This window comes from Protopterus annectens, chromosome 1.part0 (genome assembly GCF_019279795.1).
Source record: "Protopterus annectens isolate FY-2018-M chromosome 1.part0, PAN1.0, whole genome shotgun sequence".
In the NCBI taxonomy this organism is placed as follows: domain Eukaryota; kingdom Metazoa; phylum Chordata; order Ceratodontiformes; family Protopteridae; genus Protopterus; species Protopterus annectens.
Genome location: NC_056725.1, coordinates 172,662,065 through 172,685,220, shown reverse-complemented (window position 1 = coordinate 172,685,220; position 23,156 = coordinate 172,662,065). Strand labels below are relative to the sequence as shown.

Genomic DNA, 23,156 nt, shown 5'->3' with positions numbered 1-23,156 from the left:
ATAATATCTGCACCAAGATTGAACTTAGTAGCATCACAGGAAAGAACTACTGGTTTGTGGACATCATAATATCTCAATATAGGCAGGTGGAAATTTGTTGTTTGAGGTTATCAAATGCTCTCTGGTGTTGTTCTAATCATGACCAGGCAACATTTTTGCATGTCAGCTCTCTCAAAGGCGCTGATAACTCACTAAAGTCAGGGATAAATTTGCCCAAATAGTTAACCATACCAAGGAAACGCTGTAAGACTTGGCCATTGTCATGAGCTGGCATCTCAGGAATGGCTGTTTGTTTGGAAGGATCTTGTCATCAGCCAGTACTAGTAAACAAATGTCTTACATGACAAGTAACTTTTGGTAGTTCAAATTTACATTTCAGAGAATTGAGATTTATGTTCACTTCATGTGCTCTGTCCAGAACTTTTCTGAGGTTTTTGTCATGCTCTGCTTAACCATTGCCTCCAACTAGTAAATCATCTACTATTATAGCACACGGGTAGCCCAAAAAAATTTGCTCCATTGCACGTTGAAAGACTTCACTAGCAGAATTTATTACAAAAATCATTCTGAGGAGTCTGTATCTACCAAATGGGGTACTTAATGTAGACAGTAGTGAAGATTTGCGATCAAGCATTACTTGCCAAAATGAACTCCATCCAAGGCAGAAAAAACAGTGGCATTTGGCATGAGGGCAGCTACCTCCTCGACTGTACGCATAGGATGATGAAGTCTCTTTAATATCTTGTTCAAGTCTCTTGGGTCAATGCATATTCTGATTTCATCTGAACTTTTCTTATGAGCGGTTACCATGGAAGACACCCACTCATTTGGTTCTGTGACTGGACAAATTACAGCTTGCTGCAACATTTTGTCTAACTGGACTTTGACTTTGTCCTGCATAGCTATTGGAACTCTCCTTACTGGTCTGACCTCTGGGTCTACTTTCGTGGAGTACACAACACGAAGTCTGCCTGAGTTGTTGAAAACATCAGCATACTCTGAGAAAATAGCATCAGTAAAGCTGGAACTGGGACATGTGCTTACATGATGTACTTCTTTGGTAGAAGACAACAGTTTCATTCTCAAACTGTCTCTGAGACCTAATAATGACTGCACAGGTCTTCTTACTACATAAAATTGCAAGCTGTAACTGTTCCCAGCTGAATAACATGAAAATACTACTGAACCTTTGGTCTGAATTTCTTCACCTCCATAAGCAACAAGCTTCGCACAATTGGCCAAATTAAGTTGCTTACCAGCTCTCACTCTAGCAAATGTTTCTGGTGATGTAACATTACACTTTGAACCACTGTCTACTTTGAGCTCTATGGGTTTACCATTGATCAAGACAGTACAAAATACTTCGTTCTTTGCAACAAATCCACTGCATTAACCTTTTCACCGACCACTGATACTCCGTCTACACAGAACGTAGGGTTGCAGCTTTCTATATGATCAAGTTGTTTTTTTGAGTGACCTTGCTTAATAACTGAATGAAGCTTACTTGATTTACAAAACTTTTGAAAGTGGTTCCTTTTTTTACACTTGTGGCATTGCTGATCAAATGCTAAGCATTTTTCTCTTTTAGACTCATGATTGACACCACAGTTATGACGGTTAACAATAAGACTTGACTTGGGTTTTCCTGACTCACCCTTATACTGCACTGAGCATGTCCGTTTTGCCGAGCTAGTCTTGGAACTTGCTAGAAAATTACTGATCCTGCCAGAGAATCCTGCAGGGCTTGCAGCTGCCATTTGCTTAGGCCTACTTCTGCTTGCCACATGCTGCATGCTGTCTATGCATGCTGTAGAGGCTACTGAAACTAAGCTGTTATCGCTTGCAAGCATACTTATGTGCCTTTCTATGAGCTCATGAATTTGACAAATCTCTGTAGCTTTGTTCAACGTTAAATCACTGTCACAAAGCAAAATCTTTCTTACTCACTCCAGCACTATTAACACCACACACAAGCCTGTCCTTTATTAACTCATCTTTCAAATCACCAAATCTGCATGTTTTAGACTTATTTCTCAAGTCAGTGATATAAGCTGTAAAGGTTTCACCTGGCGTTTGGTCTCTTGTATAAATTAGGTGCCTCTCTAATGTAACATTTGTTTGGGGGCTACACATTTGGGGTTACACATTTCTCTAAATTTACATTTCAAGCATTCAGGGCCTTCCCTTGATTCAGCCAGCACAACAATATTGTGGTAAAGCTGCTTGTATGAAAATGTTGTACTCCTGCTCAAATACTCTGCAATTCTCTGCAATATTATGATCAAACACAAATGGACTGGGTCTGTGAAATGCCTCTGCCATATCAACACATAGTAGTGAAGGTGCTTGGAATTATGTATGAACATACACACATAATATATGCCAGAACTTTATGCTAGAACCTGTAATAATGCTCAATAGCACAACAGACTCTTTGAAATAACTGTACTTTGCCAAATAAGTCTCTGTAGCACAACAACACTTTAAAATCACTGTACTCTGTGAACTCACTCCTTATCAGTGTAAAAAATACTTCGAAATGACTGTACTTTGCGAACAAACTGTTCACAGCAGAAGAAGCTCAGAGTAAGAAGCACTTCAAAATGAATCCACTTTGCAAATAAACTGTACATAGCACAGGAACTTTTAAAAATGGCTGTTCTTTGCAAAATAATTGTAAGAAACACTTTGAAATGGTGGCACTGCAAATAAATGTACACAGCACAAGAAACTTTTTCGAAATGGCAGTACTTTTGACTGCACTTTGCAATATAACTGTACTTTGCACACAGCAAACTTTTTGAAATAACTGCACCATAATAAAGCACACTCTCTGCAAACACTTTGCACACTCTGAACTATTTAGAATAACTTCAGTTATGCTTTGAATGGCTTCCTTCAATGCAAAATAGTAGTTTATGCTCAAAACATGGTCTTTTACTAAAAAAAACATGGAGTCGCCTTGGTCTTTAAGCTTATTTTGCCTTTTTATTGTACCCGCTATGCCTGTTTAATCTCTTATCATGCACTTTATACTTTACTTGTGCCAGTTTTACTTTAAACATGCTAATTATGCAAACCAAAGGTAATTCTGAGCCCCATATGAATATCTCTGCTTTTTTTAGAAAATATAGTTTTGAAAAATCATATCAAGCAAATCATAGTTTTGAACAGTCCGTTTAATTAATAATGTGTTTCGTGCCTTTCATTTGATTAATAACACGTTTTGTGCTCTACAAATGCTCTGTTTCATTTCCTTTGCAAAATAAATCACCTATGCAAGTTTTGGTTACCTATAGTTCATTCATTTCTGGCCCTTTTTTAATTGTCTGAGCACTGTATCTCCCAGCCTGCTCAATGTACCTTTGTTGTCAACTTTACACCTCATGGTTTGAAGAAGTTGTACTCTCAATCCTGGTTCTGACACCAAGTTGCTCATCCAGTCAGGATAAAACAGACAAACGGTTGTCGGTTCAGTTCAAGCAGCTTTATTACACATAAACACATCAGGAATGAGGCTTTGTAACTTAAACTTAAATAAACTTATAAACAGACTGATTACCACACTCATACATAGGTTCATAGGGTCATAGGTTCATACTAGGCTATCTGCCCTGGGGCATTTATAAGCCTAGCCCGATTGTGTTTGGCTTACGCCACCCCTTGATTTGAGTATACTGTGCCCTTTTTAAAGTTTAGTTTACTGTACCTCTGTCTAATTGTGACACGGAAGTAATCCCCAGGACATACCTACGATCCCCCAACCACTCATCAAAATTCTTCTTGAAGAGAGTCAGTGAGGTGCTCTGCCTAACATGAATTGGAATTCTATTCCAGAGCGAAGGGAGCCTCTGGGTTATGAATCTGTCCCTCCAGCATGTTCTATTTATTTCCGTGCTGAGGTTCAAGTCCCTCGAGCGCGTGGCTCTAAGGGATTTAGATTTACTGAGGTGGAGCATGTCCATTAATTCTGGGTTGGACATAGCTTTATATGTCAGGCATAGATCGCCTCAAAGTAGGCGGTATGCAACTGAGTAGAGCTGGAGTTTTTATAACCGAGCAGCATATGGCATCTGTTTGAGTCCCTTGATCCTCCTGGTGAGGTACTTTTGGGGTCTTTCTAATTGCTGCAGGTGTCAGGTAAGGTACATCCCAAAGGGGGCATTGTATTCTATGATGGGCCTGATGAGGGATGAATAAAGGGGCACGATTACCTCTCTTGATCTAGATGTGAATCCTTTCATGATGAGGTGGGCTATGTAGAAGGTCTTTCTAACCACTTTGGCAATGTGGTTGTCAAAGGAGAGATTGCTATCAACTTGGGTCCCCAGATCCCTAATTACTTTCTCTCTACTTAATGGGTTACCACCTATGTGGTAATTTGTGGGCACATTGTTTTTGCCAAAGGGTATGACTATACACTTTTTGGCATTTAGCTTTAGACCATGGCTCTGGCACCAGTTATCTGTCTCTGCGAGACCTTTTTGAAGGATGTTTGTGTCAGCTGAAGAGTCGATTATGATGACCAGTTTGCAGTCATCTGCAAACTTGGTGAGCCATAGTCCTCCCACGTTGGCCTGTACCTCAGAAAAGTAAATACCGAACAAGAGAGGTCCCAGGACAGAACCTTGTGGGACACCACTTATGACCGGTTTCGAGTCTGACATGGCTCCAGCAACTCTGACTCTGTGGGTTCTGTCTTTGAGCCAGTTTGCGACCCATCTTGTGACATAGGGGTTTATATTTAGGCTGGATAGCTTATCTATGATGCCCGAGTGGGGTATTGTGTCAAATGCCTTTGCGAGGTCCAGATAGGCTGTGTGGACTACCTTCCCTTCATCTATGGGCTTGGTGACTGTTTTGAAGAAGTCGACCAGGTTCAAAAGGCAGGATCTGCCCTTGACGAAGCCAAATTGGGTAGGATCTAGTGTCTGTAGGTCCCCAAGTGTCTTTGTTTATGAGTTTCATGATGATCCTCTCCATAGCCTTGCAGACTAGGCTAGTCAGGCTTATGGGGCGATAGTTTCCAGGGTCCGTAGAGGTGCCACCTTTGTGGAGTGGGACCACTGTTGCTTTACGCCATTCTTTGGGCACATACCCTGTAGTGAGGCTGAGATTGTACAGCAGTTTTACTTGAGGGATTAGTTCTTCTTGGAGTTCATGTAGGACGCAACCTGGGACACCATATGGTCCCATGGAAGCAGTGTTTTTTGCTTTGGAGAGGGTGGCCTTCACCTGAGCATCAGAGATGTTTGGGAGGCTGCACTCTGCCGGGATAGATACTTGCTCTTTGGGGGGGGGGGTGGAGAAGTTTGCACTGAACCTGTCTGCCAGGATATTGGCGATGTCTGTGGGTTCAGTGTATTTTTTGTCGTTTAGAATCAACTCAGAACAAGTCTGGGAGTTGCATCCCAGGTTCCTAACATAACTGAAAAAAGCCTTATGATTGTCTTTAGTGTCCTGTGCAATTTTTCTCTCGAAGCTGACCTTGGAGGATTTTATGAGGGATCGTAATTTTTTGCTAGTACTGATCAGAGATGCCTTCCCTTTTAGGGATTTTGCTCTATCATGTAGTAGCTTCCTCCTTCTGTTGTACAGTTTATTTATGGCTGGGGTCCACCAGACTGGATGCCTGCCTTTGGATGATTGGGTCTTGATTTTGTTTGGGATAGCATGATCCATGCATTCCTGGAGATGTCCGTAGAATGCGTTTATATAGGATTCTGCAGTTTGGGCCGTAGTTTCCACTGGCCCTGGGTCCTTGAAGGATTCCACTTCAGTTTTGAGAAGTGTGAAGTTCGCTTTTGAGAAGTTTATCACTGTGGTTTTCTGGGCTAGGGGTGGGGTCGGGATGTGGATATCCAGTGAAATTAATTTATGGTCTGATCTTACCAATGAGGGATATACTTCTGGTATGGAGCATAGAGTCCCCATGTTGGTAATGATCAGGTCTAGTATGTTTTCCCCTCTTGTGGGAGTGGTGACTAGTTGTTCCATAGCATTTGAGTTTATAAATTCCAGGAACCTTTGGGCTAAGGCGCTGGGGCTTGAGTAATGCTCCCAGTCTATGTTTGGGTAGTTGAAGTCACCCAATATAATGGTGTTCGGAGAGATCTTCATGTTCTCCAATATTTTCAGGAAAGCCGAGTAGGATTCCTGACTTTGAGAAGGTGGTCTGTAGGATGCTATAAACTGAAAAGCAGTCTACATGTTAAGAGTGTGGCTGTTCTCTCAAAATGACACTGCTGCCTGCACGTGCTCACTATTTATATGCACGTGCTTTCACTTGGAAATGCTTCTTAAAGTTGCAAACACACGCTCTGTTCTATACTTAATTCCTCAGCATAGGAAATATGAGGGAATACTGCCTTATTTGATAATGAGTCACATTTGTTGTGATCAGAACAATGTGACCTCAACCGGGTTGCCAAAGTTGAAACATCCTGCCCTAATACCTGGACAGGAATCACCAACACTCAACAGTGTCCAATTATGTTCTGATTAAGACCTCTGAGCTAAGACCTAAGAGTGCCTTTTCCAATTTACTGAGACTCCAGGGCATGCCTCAATAGGAGGGCAAAGTCAGGGACTATATCAGCAGTTCCACAAATGGAGCACCAGTAAGTATTTGCTATTTGGCCATGTAAGAGAACACATGGACTTCCTTCTTTTATAATATTTTTGTCATGTTAGACAACACGTTAATAAACAATCTCAGTAATGAGGAAAGATCAAGCGGCACCAACTTACCCTGAATGTGGTGCCAATCTAGAGTGATCTAAAGGAACCTGGACATTGATATGGCAGATGATGTTCATTATGTCTAGCTACACCATCTAGCCACCCTGTGGCAGTAGTGGTATGAGCCACTCTCTAGCCACCCTGTGGCAGTAGTGGTATGAGCCAGTCTCCAGGCACCCTGTGCAGTAGGAGTATGGCCAACCATCTAGGCACCAAGTGACAGCAGGAGTATGAATCCCTATCCAGGCAGTATAGTGCCTTGGAGAATAGCCATTTAAAATTTGAAATATTGATCTGATCATTGCTGCTGTTGGATCCAAGACCGGCCTGATGTCTTCTATTATATTTGGAACATGGAAAAGTCAGGAATAAAACCATATGTAATTCTCTGAAGAGGGGAAGGGTGTAGTGTTCCATTGCAGTCTAGGCCTGCTGGTATCTTAGCAGAACTGCTTCTGAATGAGGACCTAATATGTCAAAGATGTGACTAAGATGTTGTCTAAAACTTACTAGTCAGTCTGGATACCTGCCATAGATGGTTCTATGAGATAGTTAGGACTGCAGCTGTTGAGTAGTAGAATCATCTCCTCCTATTGGGGGAGTGACAGTAGAAAGTATAAATGAGAGCATATTCTGTTACTTAGGGTCCTTCCTCATTCTACTGAGGGCCCTTCTCTTTTTGAAAGCTGGGGTGGCATATAAAAAAAACTATAGTAGAAGAAACAATGGGTGTCAGAAAGACTTTCAGTAGCTGTTAGTGCCTGCTTCATCTTTAGAAGATCCTCAGTCAAATCCTTTGAGGACTGACCAAAGAGGAAATCATGTCTGAAGGGGTCATCCAGTTTTCCAGGAAGGAAAGCATTAAACTGCAATACTGATCAATACGTAATTGCATTACAGGGGAGCATTACAATAGTATTACAACAGATTATGCTTATGGCACTTTTTATTATACTAATTTCATAGTTGATATATTCAATGCTTTGAAATGATGTAAATAAAGTTGTTGTGAATTTTATGTATTGCTGTTGATTTATATAATGTGTTAACAGTGCTCATGACAGTAGACAACAAAACAGTTTTTGGATTACTTTTCCTATATGATTTTTGTCCTCTCTGACTGCTAGCTATCAAACCTTCCTCTTACGGATCTCGTGCCCTTTCATTTTTGATGTGGTGGCTCATCCTGCACTGAGTGAGAGCTGAATGGAGGGGCTGTCACCCAGACAGTCATGGAGAAGTTTGTTCCCCTGCCTATGCCCACCCACCCCAGTGCCTTCCTTTCAGGATTGCGGTTATCTGGCTTCACCACAGTGTCAGATCAGGGCCATTGTGCTGCAGTATGGTTTTTAAATTGTTCCCAGAGAAGTATGCAATGCTGCTCTTTTTACTGAAGAGTATATCATCTAAGGCAAAAGCTGTTGGGTGTTTTCTATTTATGGCCTAACCCTACTGCTGGGTGGCTGATCTCAACATCTTTGTCATTACTGGGGCATGCTTTGTCTGCCCCATGTACATGTGTGCTTCATTGCAAAACCCAGTGAAGGCTAACATCATTAGCTTGGTACTATCAAGATTGCATTCCCAGTGTCAGCTGAATTTTATTGTTGCACAGGCCTCCACCTTCAGGGAGGTAAGTAGTAAAATGGACACCACCTGTCCCTCCCCAGAGATGGGTAAGCTGGCATCAGCTGCTCACTCCCATGCTCCTCACCTGGGTATTCCAGCATCAGAGGTGTTGCTAGACCTCAGATGATGTGGGTTGTAGTCAGGGCTTGATCCAACATTGCTACAGGTTCAGCTTAGCAGAGTTAGTAGAGTTTCCTGGAATAACACATACATTCAACAATGAAAAGTTAGACTGAGGCCAGCAATGTGTTAATGGCTAGTCAGGACTATGGTATATTGTCCTTTAATGTCAGGATGAATTGCGGGGAATAGAGTGCAGGCAAAAAGTAGGCAAGAGATTTTCCCAGATTTTAGTTTGTTATGTATTACAGAGACAATGTGGAGCTTAGTGGTATGTGACTTAGAAGGAAATTATGTACTTACATGTACATTATGAAACCACACATTACAAACAAAAACAATGGAAAGAAATTTAAGTTTTAGACTCCAAGAGGAGCCATCAGAGATCATTTCCTTGTGTTGGCTGTTTGAACCCGACTACAAAGCTGACAAGTGCAGAGAGGCCTTTATTCACTGGAAGATTGCAGCAGGGTCGTGACAGTAAAGTGTATTACAACATACAGGAAAATGAGGTTTAAAAGCATGACAACTCCTCTAACATGCAGACAAAATTATGACATGTAATGGGAGAAGAATGATTCTGTTTGCAAAATACTTTGTAAATTAATTGAGTTAGTAACTTTATTTAGACAGATATGCAGATAGGAAAGGTCTGAGGTGTCCATATGTTGGGATTTATTTTTTCTATCATGAACCATGGAACCTCAGAGATACTTTCCAAAAAGGAAAAGTGAGTCTGAGTTGACCTCATTAGTGATGAAATAGAATGATACTCCGCTTAGTTAGTTGGTTAGTTGGTTAGTTGGTTAGTTAGTTAGTTAGTTAGTTAGTTAGTTAGTTAGTTAGTTAGTTAGTTAGTTAGTTAGTTAATTTGTGGTCTCAAGAATAGACAATTGATAATGTAATTGAGGTGAATGGACATAAAAGCAATACCTACTGTGGTCACACCAGGAGTAAGTTACTCGGTGGTTGGACCAGTTGCATCCATTATCTGTTGATAGTTTGCCAAAGCTCACAAATAGTTCATTAACACCAATGCAAAACTAAAATGGCACAAAATATCCTTGTGTGGTTAAATATATGCCTGATTTGAATCAACAACTAATCCTAAATACTGACTATATTTGCCAGTGAGGAAGTGGTTCCTGAACAAGAAACAGACTGTTTCTTCTGTTCCATACTAACACTGTTAAGTGGGATTGATGTACCACATCAAACTTCTCAGTAAAAATAGTAAAACTGAGCAGCAAGATAACATGACATTGTCCACAGCATGAAATACAGCAAAGTGATTATGTGAGTGCTGAAATGGTGCCTTTGTACTAACCGAGACTTCAATTTTTTCTAAACTGTGTTAATATTTTTCAGGCAGTGGGTATGTAGGAAGAAAGTTGTGGAACTTAATATATAAATTTTACGTTTTATATACATATGATATGTGTCTGGAATTTCTAGTTATTGGGTGGTGAGCTGGTAAAGATTTCTAGTTTTCACTTTATTGAAGAGCACTAAATTTTTGGTCAGTACAGCATTTGTTTATTAAGCAATAACTGACAATGTGGTGTAGTATATTGAAGATTTACCCACGGTTGGTGTGGTTTAATCACGAGGGCAAAGCCCAAGTGATTAAATAAAATCAACGTGGGTAAATTTCAATATACCACAACCATGGAGTCGGTTATTGCTATTATACAATAACATTATTTAAGAAAAAAATACTTTTCTTAAATAATGTCTTTGTATAATGTCGCTGTGCTGCCCTTCTGCAGTTTTGTGATATCCTGGGGCTTTTTCTGATGTACTGCGCATGCGTGTGGGACTTGTGTTCCCATGCTTACGCAGTACATCAGTGCTGTGCAAAAAAAAAAGAACCTGAGACTTTTAATGAATGAGGGAGAGCCAGGACAGACAAAATAGTCATGTAAGTTTCTATAGTTTTGCAGAACGTAAATGATTTTCCTTTTATTTTTGTTTGCAACATCTCCTTCATTCATTTGAGGTCTTCCGTTTTGTTATTTTATTAAAAAAAAAGAAAGAAAAGTAAAACACTTACGAGATATACTAATGGAAAAAAGTCCGGGTGACCGAACCTTTTTCCATTGGTATATTCTTGGATTTACAATGGGTACACTGGTTGGGCTGACCAATCAGCATGCTCGTTTTTGAATATTAATCAACAGTCATTATATAATTTTCATTTTGACACAATGATGTTAAGCAGGAAGCAAAGGCTGAATATTTCATAAGCAGATTGGACTAGAATACTTGTTACAGATACTCACATTTTCTGTAAGAAGGTCATGATACTACAGTTATAATATTCATAACACACAGTACATGTGATACAATACTATGAATTTAAGGCAGAAATTGTATGAGTTTGTGTGTATATGAAGGTGAATGGAAACTGACAAATGGGATCTGATGTTGTCATGAAGGTGTAATATAACTACTTAGAGCACAGATATTGGCAAATGAAAATATCTGGATTGATGTGCATCAAAAGGCAAGAGTCCAAAGAGATCCACAAGACAAAAGAAATTTTGGAATCATGTTTCCTTTCAAGGGATTTTCAGAATATGTTAGTATCACTTACAGATGTTCCTTGTTTGTTTTTCTATACCCCTTTTACCAAGAGTAATTCTGCCTTTAAAGAGATGTAGAAGTTTACATTAAGTCAGCCATTCAGCAGGTGACCCACTAGTACTGTAAAGCATGCATGTCTCCTGTTGTAAATAGGTGACATGTCATTAGTGAGGGTCATTAGAATGCTTTGCTACCATTACCTTACCTTGGATAGGGTTAATTGCTGTAGAAAGAGTCTCAAAAGCTGCATTTACAACATGATTGCATCACACTTAAACATATCAGGCAGCCAGACCATAGACTTGTAGATATTTGATATAACCATATTATATATATATATATATATATATATATATATATATATATATATATAGGGTCTATATCATAACTGCGAAAGCCCGTTTCAGCGAATACGTAAATGTTGACACATATTGCGTGAACTGTGAATACACCGAATGCCCTAAACCACGAAATTCAAAATCTCGAAACTGCATAGTTGGCCCTTCTGCAGTATAGCTCCGTAAGGTAATTGTGTGATAGTTACCTTAGAGTTAGGGTGCGGGTTAAGGTAAGTGCATACATGGTAGTATATGCAAGCTTTACTTTAGGGTTACAAGTAGGGTTTCGGTTACTGTATGTATGTGGTTTATTTATTTTGTTTGGGTGGGTAGTATGTAGCGAGTGGTGGGGTTGGCCAACTATGTCGGTTTGAGATTTTGAATTTTGCGGTTTAGGGCATTTGGTGTATTCGCGGTTCGTGCAATATGCGTCAACGTTTACGTATTCACTGAAACAGGCTTTTGTGGTTATAATATAGACCCTATATATATATATATATATATCAACAAACTGTTGATTTTTATTTGTGAGCTATGTATAAATTGCAAACTGTTGAGTTTTTTTGCTGTAAAACTGTACAAGGAGCTTTTCTCTCAGGGCTTCCAGTGAAAATGGGCCCATTTTCTGTCCAATGGACTTTCCCAGTAAACAAACTGCAAAATAATATAAAAATACATTAAACAAACATTTATATAGATATATATATATATATATATATATATATATATATATATCTGTATAATTATTTAATATAATAGGTAAATAATGCCCCAGACTTAGTGGAGTGAGGAGCCTTGATGTGGGAGGAATCCCTCCATTTCAGACTGAGCTTTAACGGAGTGTGCTCTTTGAGGGTGAATGTGAAGTCTTGGTGGCAGTATGAGAAAGGATTTGGAAGTGCTTAATAATCTGAAGGTAGAGTCATCATGGTGGCCACTAATGACATCATTGCAGACAGTAAGGTCAGTTTTGATGAGATTCCAAAAGGATGCAACTCTGGTTATCTGGAGAAGCAGTTTAAAGATGTTTACTTAGGCAAGGAGCATGATTTTAGTGACCCAGCATGAATGTCTATAAAATTAACTTTATGAAAGAGAGGGGTATTGGGAAAGAAAAGCTACCAAAGTTAGACAACAGGAAACTGCCTACTTTTTACATAACTGGTTATAGTACCACATGGTAATGTCTTTGAGAGAAAGTTCAAGATCTTATGATGCTTGAGTGTAGCCAGTTCTCAGACAGGTCTGGAGCAGATTTCCAGTTCCCTTAGTCTAGGCTAGAGTATTTGGCAGTTAATGTACGTATTTCACAAGCTCTGCGTAAACAGTGAGAATTTAATTTATTCATCGCTCAGTGGAATGGTTCATGTTTGTGCCATGCTCCAGAAGTTTAGTTGGCTCAACCAGCACCCCATCCCCTCAGCTTTTCCATTGAAAACAAAAAAAAAGGGTGTTCCTTGTATTGTCACACCAATCAGGTGGTCAGATGCACAACAAATGGCCCCTACCTGCTGCCTAGCCAGTTGAAAAAAAATAGAAAAGAAAAAAGATTTGTTTTGTTACACTTAAACTGTAGCAAATGCTACAGTTTAGACCACACCTGGAGAGCCACACTGCTCAGGTTTGACAGCAAATGCATTAGAAAATTGGGATCTGCTTGTCACCCCCCCCCCCCAACACTTTGCACTTGGGGCAGTTGCCCCTCTCACTCCACCCTAGCTATGCTACTGCCATGTTCCAAATGGTACTGCTGATACCCGCGGTGGGAAGATAGAGTAGCAATGCCTTTATTAAATGAGATAACATTCATTGTCAAGTGAGGTTCCAGACACTTCTCTTTAAGGCACAACTGTAAGAGAGGGTCAGTCACTTTCTTTTATAAAAGACCAGTGATCAGGCTAGCAGCTCAAGTCATGATGCATATTCAGTCTCCAGACTATCTGACCCAACTACTTTTACAAATATTAGTAAGCTCAGTTAGTCCAGTCAGCACTGCTAGAGGTTTTTTAGAACAAAACATGCTAAAATGTATTACTGTAAAATATGTAGCATCTGTGTGATGTACTGTATCTACTGTTACCATAATGATAACACTGCAGATCACCAAATTAGTGGAATAAGTTGTTGCAGTGTAAGGTCAAACATGATCAAGGCACAGATAAGAGAGCTTTAAAACACTGTTTAGCATAGCAAGACACGGTTCAGCACCTGTGGAAGTTATTCACCAAGGTCCATGAGCTGTTCTCTGTTCCTGGAAAGGTTTTTTAACAGAGTGCTGAAAAATGACTGGTCAAGGTGGTCTAATCCATTGTGTCAGTCTTTACAACTCTTGCTATTCTGTCTTAGTTATCTGATGTACTCATCTGTATCTTCTGTTAAGCAACGGTCTCTACAGGTTTACCTACAAGTTGTCAATGATCATTTTTTTGACTCAATGTTAATTTAAAATTAAATACCAAAAATAGTAAGACAAAAATCCTAAAAAAATACAAAAAATCTTTTTTTTTTTTTTTTTTTGCGTTGGGGTCCTGACATGGGGTTAAGCTGCCCACATCCTGTGAAATTATACATACAACTCCACAGTCACACCACAGGAAAGAAAAGGGGAACCCCTGAAAAGTGCATTGCCAGCTCAAACAATACAGTCGATTGTAATAAAACTCACTGAGACATTAAATTCTCAGACTTAAGTTACTCACCCAGCAGCGCAGTGATAATTTGTAACTATACTGTCTGCTCATCTAAGACAGATTCATTCTCCTATCTTGGAGACATCTCTGGCTGCACTCCCAGGGCCCATATAGATCAGAGCTGCTGTTTAGGAGAATAAACTAGCTTACTAGATGCTTATCCAACACCATGTATGTTTATTGCTCTTTAAGGAGAAGTCTTTAATACCTTCACATAACATTCAGTCTGAGCTCAAATAATAGTTATACTCAGGTGAAACTGTTGCTTTCTATTTCATCTAGTATATATTTTGTATTTGGTCATGCTATTACTAATACAGAGTTAAAACATTTGGAAATACAACAGGAGATGGTATACATGCTTCTAGTATGTCGAGTCAAAGTGTGGAAAAGTCCTGTTCTGATTCTTAGCTTAATGTAAGTGTGATATGTACTACTGAGGGTCCTCACTGTAAGTGGTCTTCAGTTGTTTGGTTTGATTAAAAAGTTCCTGAATGTGTCTAGAAAAGTAACATTTGATGTTTTTAGGATTTACATATAAATAATAAAATTCTATCAACATACCGCACACACCAATCACCTGTTGTGTAAACCCTGCCTGCAGTATAATGCATTTAAAAGTACAGTCAGTGAGTGTTGTTTCCACTTGTTACTTGTTGGATTGCATGTGATTATTTTAACTGAGATGTTATCCTTTGAGGTGTCACCAAAGACAGAACAAGTACCTGAGAAATCACAAACCAGAAAAATATATCATTGGGCCCAGTTTAATATGCTGACATCTTTGTCAAAGAAATGACTGTCTGTCTGACTGTCCTGTTTTCTGCTTAGTTTGCAGTATTAATGTGGCTTCTGACCTTCATCGGTGCAGTTTTCAATGGCCTCACTATTCTCATTCTGGGTAAGCTGTCTTTACTCAAGTTTTTCTTGCCATTATCTGGCCTTTCTGTAGTGGGTAGTAGTTTTTGTATTGCATTGTATTCCATTTGATTCAAACATGCTACTTCAGTGAAAACAATAAATGCACTCTAATTACATATTTTAAGCACCAAGGAAAACTCCAAGTTTTAATTATAAGGGGCAATGATAATAACAAAATCTTCCATTTGTAACTGAAACAAAAATAGCAGTGGACATTATAAGGTGCTATGACTTCTCCCGACAGGGATGTGTACTGCACAGAAGTAAACAATAACCCTTGACAGAGCATGCATTTACTAATTATTATTATACAATGATTGGCCCTAAATATTCAAAAACGAGCACGCTGATTGGCCAGCACAACCAGCGCGCCCACTGTAAATCCGAGAATATACTAATGGAAAAAGGTCCGGTTGCCCGGACTTTTTCCATTAGTATATCCCCTGATTTTTTTTTTTTTTTCTTGTTCAGAGATAGCAACGGAGAAAGGAGGATCTCCGTTGCTTTAATCTCGCTATGTTAAACAAGTAAAAAACAAAGTAAAAAATGGCAACATGCCAGATTTCAACCTGGAAACTTTTTAAGTTATTTATTTCTAAGAAGGCACGGTCTTATGAAGAGGGAGACCCCTGAACCTCCCAAAATTGTATAGCATCAACTGCATGGTCATTACATTTCAAGCAAAGATAAATACCTACTTAAGAGAAATGCCATTTCAGACATTCTGCCTCAATCAAATAGTATTTGTGAAGTTTTTTTTTCTTCTTACAGACATATGCATTTCAGCTGTAAGGTGCAGGTTTTAAGAAGTATAGAAATCAGTGAACACACTGCGTTAGGCAACATTTAGTATTGTGAGTAGAATGTTTAAATAACTGAGCCAGTTCACAGAGGTTACAGCAAGGTGTGCACACATTTACACTTCATCATGACCATTTCTGGTTCACAGACGGCCCTACCACATTGCTTTAACATGACAATGTGCAACACTGCAGAGGGATGCAGCAGTGCTAAATGCTAATGAGGCATTTCAGGGGAGAGGCATAGGCTAGTTAGCCACATACTCTGCCTTGGAAATGTCTGCAGGAAGGCATTTACACAGCCATACATGGCCACTCATGTTAATGAAAACAGCCAACAACTTTTGTTTACCCATCATGGTAAAAGTAAGTCCCAGGGAGTTTAGCAGACAGGCAATGTTGGGTTGTTTGTGCATGTGTATATATGTGGTGCAGCATGTTGCATGTGTGTGTGTGTGTGTGTGTGTGTGTGTGTATGTGTGTGTGTGTGTGTGTGTGTGTGTGTGTCTGTGTGTCTGTGCGTGTTTGTGTATGTCTCTGCCTGTGAGGTCATAGTAGATGTGTTAGGTAGGGGATAGCTAGGGCAGTTATGCATGTGTGTGTGTGTGTGTGTGTGTGTGTGTGAGACAATGTGTGTCTGAGGGTCTGTCACACCTCCATACTCCCCTAGACTAATAAACAAGTCCTGTAATGTTGTGGGTGGGGAACATTAGACATCAGGGATAACTTTTCAGATTGTGTCTTAACAACACTTAAATTAATAGAAAAGGTTTGCAGCCTGAAAGACATGGGTTGGGAGAACACTAGACATAAGGTTTAATTCTACATATCATGCCTTAAAGACATTGGGTGGGAGGAGACAAACATTGTGGGTTGGGGTGGAAACACTAGACACCAGGGGTACTCTGTTTAGTATGCCCTAAAGACACTAAAAAAGATTAAAGCTATTTATCTGCCCACCTCATACAGAAGATATTAGTTTTCTACACTACCACTAGACACCAGCGATATTAGAAAATATTACTTAAATGTTTAATAAAAAAAATGTAAAGTAATATCCGGCATTACTGACGAATTGTAAGGCATTGTGATTTATGAGGTCAGGGACAAAAAATAGAAAGACATCTGGGAAGTAGTGTCAGCTCAGTGACAGGTAAGGGATATCTCAGTGTGTGTGAGGTTTTGAATGACTGTATGCATGGGAGAATGAATGAGTGAGGATGCCTTTGACAATGTGATGCATGGGTCACTAGTGTTAATTAACATAGAAAAGTTCTGAGTTGTGTTGTGATGGTCAAGAGTGATTCACAGACATGCATATTAGCAAATAATGAAGTCTTTACTCTCCTGCAGCTATTCCGTCTCTGAATCACAAAATACTGCATTGTGTAAAAGCCTGTTTTTACAGCAGCTCTTAGCATCAGTGCTGTCATTCTTTCTGATTTGTCTTGAATGCTTAAACACATCTGATGTTTCAATTTATTATTTCCCAAATTATCAAAAAGGTATAAGCTTTAAAATGCTGTAAAAGCTATTTTTTTGTTTGTAGAATTCAACTGTATTTTAGCATGATTTACCAATATTGTGAAGAAAATTTCACTATACATTTTACCTTTTCAAACAAGAAAAATGGACACTTTAATTAATTGTTTGATAAAACATGAAATGTATTAGATTCCTTTGAAATGTATGCTTGGCATTTTGTATATGTGGCATAAAAACTGTTGTAGTTAATGCTAAGAAAATACTTTTTTAAGCAAGGCAAATATAATGTTTCTTAAGATTAATTTGTCATCCATAACTAATGCAATTTTAATGGGATATCTAAAGAATACCAATCATACCTTACAATCAGTAAATACATAAATACAGGATGATATTCTAAACAAGCATTTCATGCCTGTGCAGTGCTAAGTATCAAATATCACATAGACTGAGATGGCTCATAGGTGCTCACATATGTAACAGGATTTGCACAGCAACTTGGAGCCTGAGAAAAGAACTGCGTAGTAAGTCAAGAAAGCCATGTTAAGGAGAGAAGCATCATTAAGCAGGTGTGAGGGGGACAGCTAACAAAGTGTGCAATATCTAGTGCATCCAACATCACAGGAAAGGCAGGCAAGCAAGCAGCTAGGTCATTCGGCAATTTGAGCATGTCCAAGGTTATGCACACTCACACATGCAATAAAGTGCCATGTGAATGTCACATGCACAGTGGCAGTTGGTTCAAGGAGGGTTAGTGCAAGTGCTGACCCAGTTCATTATATAAATGGGGAGGAAAAGAGGAGACAGCAAAGTTAGAAAAGGGGGAACAGCAAGCAGATGGAAACTCACAAGAGTAAACATAAGGTGGGTGGAAGAATATCTTACATTTGTATGAGAAAGATTCTGATTTTTTTACATCAGAAATTGAAGGATAGCTGGGTATGATACTGAGGAACAGTTGTTTGAGGTATATTTATACACACACACACATATATATATATATATATATATATATATATATATATATATATATATATATATATATATATATATATATATATATATATATATATATATATATATATATATATATATATATATATATATATATATATATATATATATATATATATATATATATATATATACATATAGCAAGAGAGAGGGAGAGGGAAGGGAAGATTGTAGGGCAGACAATTAAACAAACTGTAGATGCATACAGACAGGCATGGTATATTTTTGCATGTTTTTGCTCCTGCTCTCTGACAATCATCTTCCCCTCCTGACCAATGTATCCATTCATTCCCCATAATTTGGGTGACTGTGACCACCTGTCAGGAGATGTCATGATTTAAGTAGCCATCAGTGGTGATTTGACTTTTTCTTGCTTTATATCTCAACCCTCTGCAAGCACTTGGCAACACTTGGGGAGGTCATACAATGGGCTGCATACAGACACCATTCCCCTCACTTTCAAAAAAGACATCCCCTCCAAGCAGCCACCTCCACTCCTGGGGAAGCACAAGTGGTGTTTTTTCCAGTCTCCACCAGGGAAATTGCACTAAATGTGAATGCCAACAAGTGTTCATAATCATCACCATTCCCAGGGGGAAACAGCAGGTCATGCCCCTTCACTTCTCCCTGCTGACTTCACCAGTGGTGGGGACACTAATTCAATCCCAGTCACCTGGGTGACAATAAGGACTCCATTCATCTGTGCAGCAGAAGCAGGCTTAAGGACAGTATTGACACAAAATGTGGGAGCAACACCTGGATGAACAGAGACAGACAGACAGATGGGTCACCTACAGGTGGAGAAGACTGGACAATAAATAAGATATAGGGAATGACACATAAGACATGGGAACACTGAAATGGGGGGATAAGGCAGGGTGCATGGCTGATACCAGGCTAGTCCAGAGAGCAACCCAGAGAGAAATCAGTTACCTCTGTGGATAACATCATGTGTGGACTGAACTTCCAGCTACCTCAGTGTCAGAGCCTGATAGTCATGTGACTTGACTAGCCATGCTAGGAGGTATTCTACAGTGGCATAGTGGGTGCCCAGCTGTCTGTGTACCTCATCTGGCATCAGCTTCTGCATGTATCAGTGGGGGCCCACAGGGTCAGTCTCAGACTACTATCAGAAGAGAATGAGCCCTTCACGTCACCTTCAGCATGGTGACCACTGTCTTTTCTTGTTAAAAGACAGGCCAGGTAATATCACTGGCAAATCAGGATCAGAGATGTTGGCTGATGTAGCATGAGGTGATCACTGCTGCTCTGCAGCTACAACTGCAACTGAGCCAGCAAAAGGAAGAGGATCGCTAGAGAGTGCTGTGGTACACACATATGCTACATATCAAATTGCAAATTCATATTGTGGTATAACACGTGGCATATGCACACCACTGCTGGGATAGGGGTTCTTGCCTCCTGTAACATCTTTCCACATTGGCTTGCTGTTCCTTGGCTACTGTAAAACAAAGTCAGAAGAACTCAGTATACTGCTTGACCTGTTAAAAAGCATAGGAAGAAAAAATAATTTCTGTTTACCGTAAAACTCTGTGCCTTTCAAAAGCCTCCATCTTCCACTGTTTCAGCAGTCCAGGATGACACAGCTGTAAGTTGCTGTAATGATGTTTATGCAGTGCTCACCAGAATAGCTATTGCCTGTGGAATCACTCATTGTCCTAGCAACCTCATGCCAGTCATCCACCTTGTATAATGGGTCATCACATTGGTCAGCAGGCACTCCCGAAAGCTACTCTGGAGGAAGAAAAAGAAACTCTTGCTTACCATAAGACAACAGACAGGAACTTTTCTGTTCCTAGCACCTGAGAAAGCCATGGTCATTCAAACAAATTCAGATGTAGAGCAAAACTATAGCCCAGTGTGCAAAGATGCATGTTTGGTATCACATGATCTATGTTGTGGAGCAAATGTGGAGTGTAACTGATAGCCTCAGTAGTGCACAACTGCTCTGCATTGAGATTCCCAGGCTACATGCATGAGCATACTGTGCACATGGATCATAACAGCAGCATGAACAGAAGCAAGCAGGGATGCACTGCTTAATATGGACAACACATTTTGTTAAGTACCAATTTACAAAATAGTTACATTAAGTTCCCTCATTAACATAACCTCCATGCTACCAGACATGATATAAAGTGAGGACATCATATTGCTCTAGAAAGTGAAGTGCAGCTGTGGGATCAGACATTGAACATTGAGGTAGGCATAGTGAAGGAGGACAATATGCCTGATAATGCCACCCTGCACTGTATTCAAAAGCCACAGTAGAGAAAGTGTTGTGTGTGACTAACTACATGAAAGTGCCATGTCCAGATATGAGGAGGTACACTGTGACAGGACAAGATACATAGGACACAATGGTCCCTCCTTGCATGGTGAAGCTTGTCAATGCATATTGAAATGCCAGGGGAAAAGGTATGCACAGAGCTATAGTTCTAGTCATTCAGCATATTGGGTAGTTTCCCATAGTGCTGCCACCTTCAACCCAAAGTTGAAGAACAAAAAACATCCTCCACTATACTTATGTATTGCAAGCTGCTTGTTACAGTTGCTTACTAACACTGTTTGAGTACTATTGTAAATGAACTATTGGCAGTCATTGAAGAAGCTACAATATTACCCATGACTTCTGAAATGAATGTACTACATTTATTCCCTATTGGCAACAACCCATTGTGCCACATAATAGCTTGCACATGAGGCAGATGCCTTTTAACCCTGATATAGTTATGACTGTGGGTCTGCAGAGCAATATATGGGTTCAATAATGTGATGCAGGAAGGTGTGTCATTTTAATATGCCCTTTGGTGGAGTTTATATAGGTAAAGGGATAATGGTCACAACACAATATGGGACAGGTAAGTGGCCACAAATAGGGGGATGAGGCAGTGCACATACATACAAGATATCCACTGGCAGCCATGCACATACACTGACTATGTAACTCACAGGTGTACACATCTTGCCACAGAGTCACCAACAGAGACAATGACTGGAAGAGACTGCAAAAGTTCACCATGTGCATTCTAGTCAAAGAAAATGCATAAGGCTTATTGGAACTAGATGTGGCAGGGCATGGGGTCTATATTACAACATCGGACTCACAGGAGTCTGAACATTGTAATATCGAACTCATATATTCAAAATGCGAAAATAGCGAAGCCACGGAACAGCGATTTTTTTCCCAGGGAAAAAAATCAGTGGGCTGTTTTCGCAGCTTTGCTATTTCCCCCACTGTGGTGCGATCTCGGAGTTGGTATATTTAAGCAGGGGGGTGTGGGGTGCACAGCTCCCCACGTTGAGGGGTGTAGGGGGCAAAGTCCACTACATTAATTTAAGTTTAAAGTGTAAGTGTTTTTTTTTTTTTGTACCGGAACAGCGATTTTTTTTTTCCCTGGGAAAAAAATCGCTGTTCTGTGTTTTTGTACTTTTTGGTTTTCTAACTCAATGGTTCGATATTACATCATTCAAACTCCTGTGAATTTGACAATGTAATATAGACCTCAGGGCATGTTGTAGAGCATCAGTGCTATGAGTAGCCATAGAACTCTACAACAGATGCATCAATGGGTAACTAATAGGAGACATTTTTTCAATAACAAGACATGGGACATTACCAAGAACTTTTCCACTACAGGAGGTTGATCAGAAACCCAAAATCAACTCACAAGAGGTAGAAGAGTCCCTAGTGTCCCTGACTGGGAATGGAAAGGGGATTATTATAAATGGTGGTGGCTGGGATGTAAGAGATGGGCTGACAATGCCTCCATGAGTGTTTGTAGGGGATGCATTAGGTTATTACATTTCTGTATTGTACACTGCACTACATGTAAAGCAGGATATATTCAGTAAGAGGCTTCTGGATATCAATCCTACAGGTATCTCTAATAACTACAATGCCCTTAGTAGGGATTACATGTGTCCATATGCTATTCACAAATTTGTTTCTTCTACCAGTATGTAACCCTTGGGGGGTAGGAATATGTTTCAGTGTTGTCACAGATATTCTCCCATAGTTTCTATAGATGGTGGGTCCAGGACAATGGGACAGTACATGGCTGATGTTAGCAGGTCACTTGTGGCTGGCAATGATGGCAACATGCACATGGCAACATGCACATGGCATAGTCTGATGACATTGGAGAGCTCACACACATCCCCTAAATGAAGGGAAAAAGCAAACCTGAAGCCTCATTAGTGTTTGGTGGATTTGTTGCAACTGTGATCCCCAGTCAGGGTATGCAGGAGTCACTAGTACTGGAAGCATTTGTGACACGGAGTAGAGAGAGATGGGAACTAAACAGTGCTGTTCAACTCATTGATAGCTAGCATTGCATCCATTGTTGTATCCATGAGGTACATGGTACCTTCCTTCTAATTTATCTTTGCATTAATTGCTGTCCGTGGCCATGTGAAGGTCAGGATACCAAGTAGCTGGTGTGGAGGTCAAGCATATATAGATGACACAGAGCATTTCTGAAAATATCACTGTTGGCTCTGACCAAAAAAGTCATTCTCCTTGATGTGGTTAGACTCATATTCTTGGCTAGTGACACTTCCCAGGCTGTGCCTCTGTGGGACACCTCATCAGGTTGCACTCTCTTGCTCCTACAGTTCTACACTTTCAGTTTCCCATGGGTAGATGTACAGCACTTCTACTCGCAGCTATCATTTAGGTTGCGGATTCTGCATATCTGTTGGATGCTGATGTGGGACACTATTATTTGTGCACTGTGCCCTTCAGTGTTATTGCAGTCACTGTACCAGCTGCGTTGGTTTCATATAGTGTGTGCATGTGTATGTGTGTG

The 23,156-nt window shown here is 39.9% G+C and overlaps 1 protein-coding gene across 1 annotated transcript in view; it reads left to right on the top strand.

The window, feature by feature from the left end:
- LOC122795996 overlaps positions 1 to 23,156 on the top strand; it is a 928,531-nt gene that overhangs the window by 794,557 nt on the left and 110,818 nt on the right. Inside the window, exon 10 of the mRNA XM_044064748.1 lies at positions 14,936 to 15,005. Within this exon, the coding sequence (XP_043920683.1) occupies positions 14,936 to 15,005 (70 nt within the window). The remainder of the gene's footprint in view (positions 1 to 14,935; positions 15,006 to 23,156) is intronic.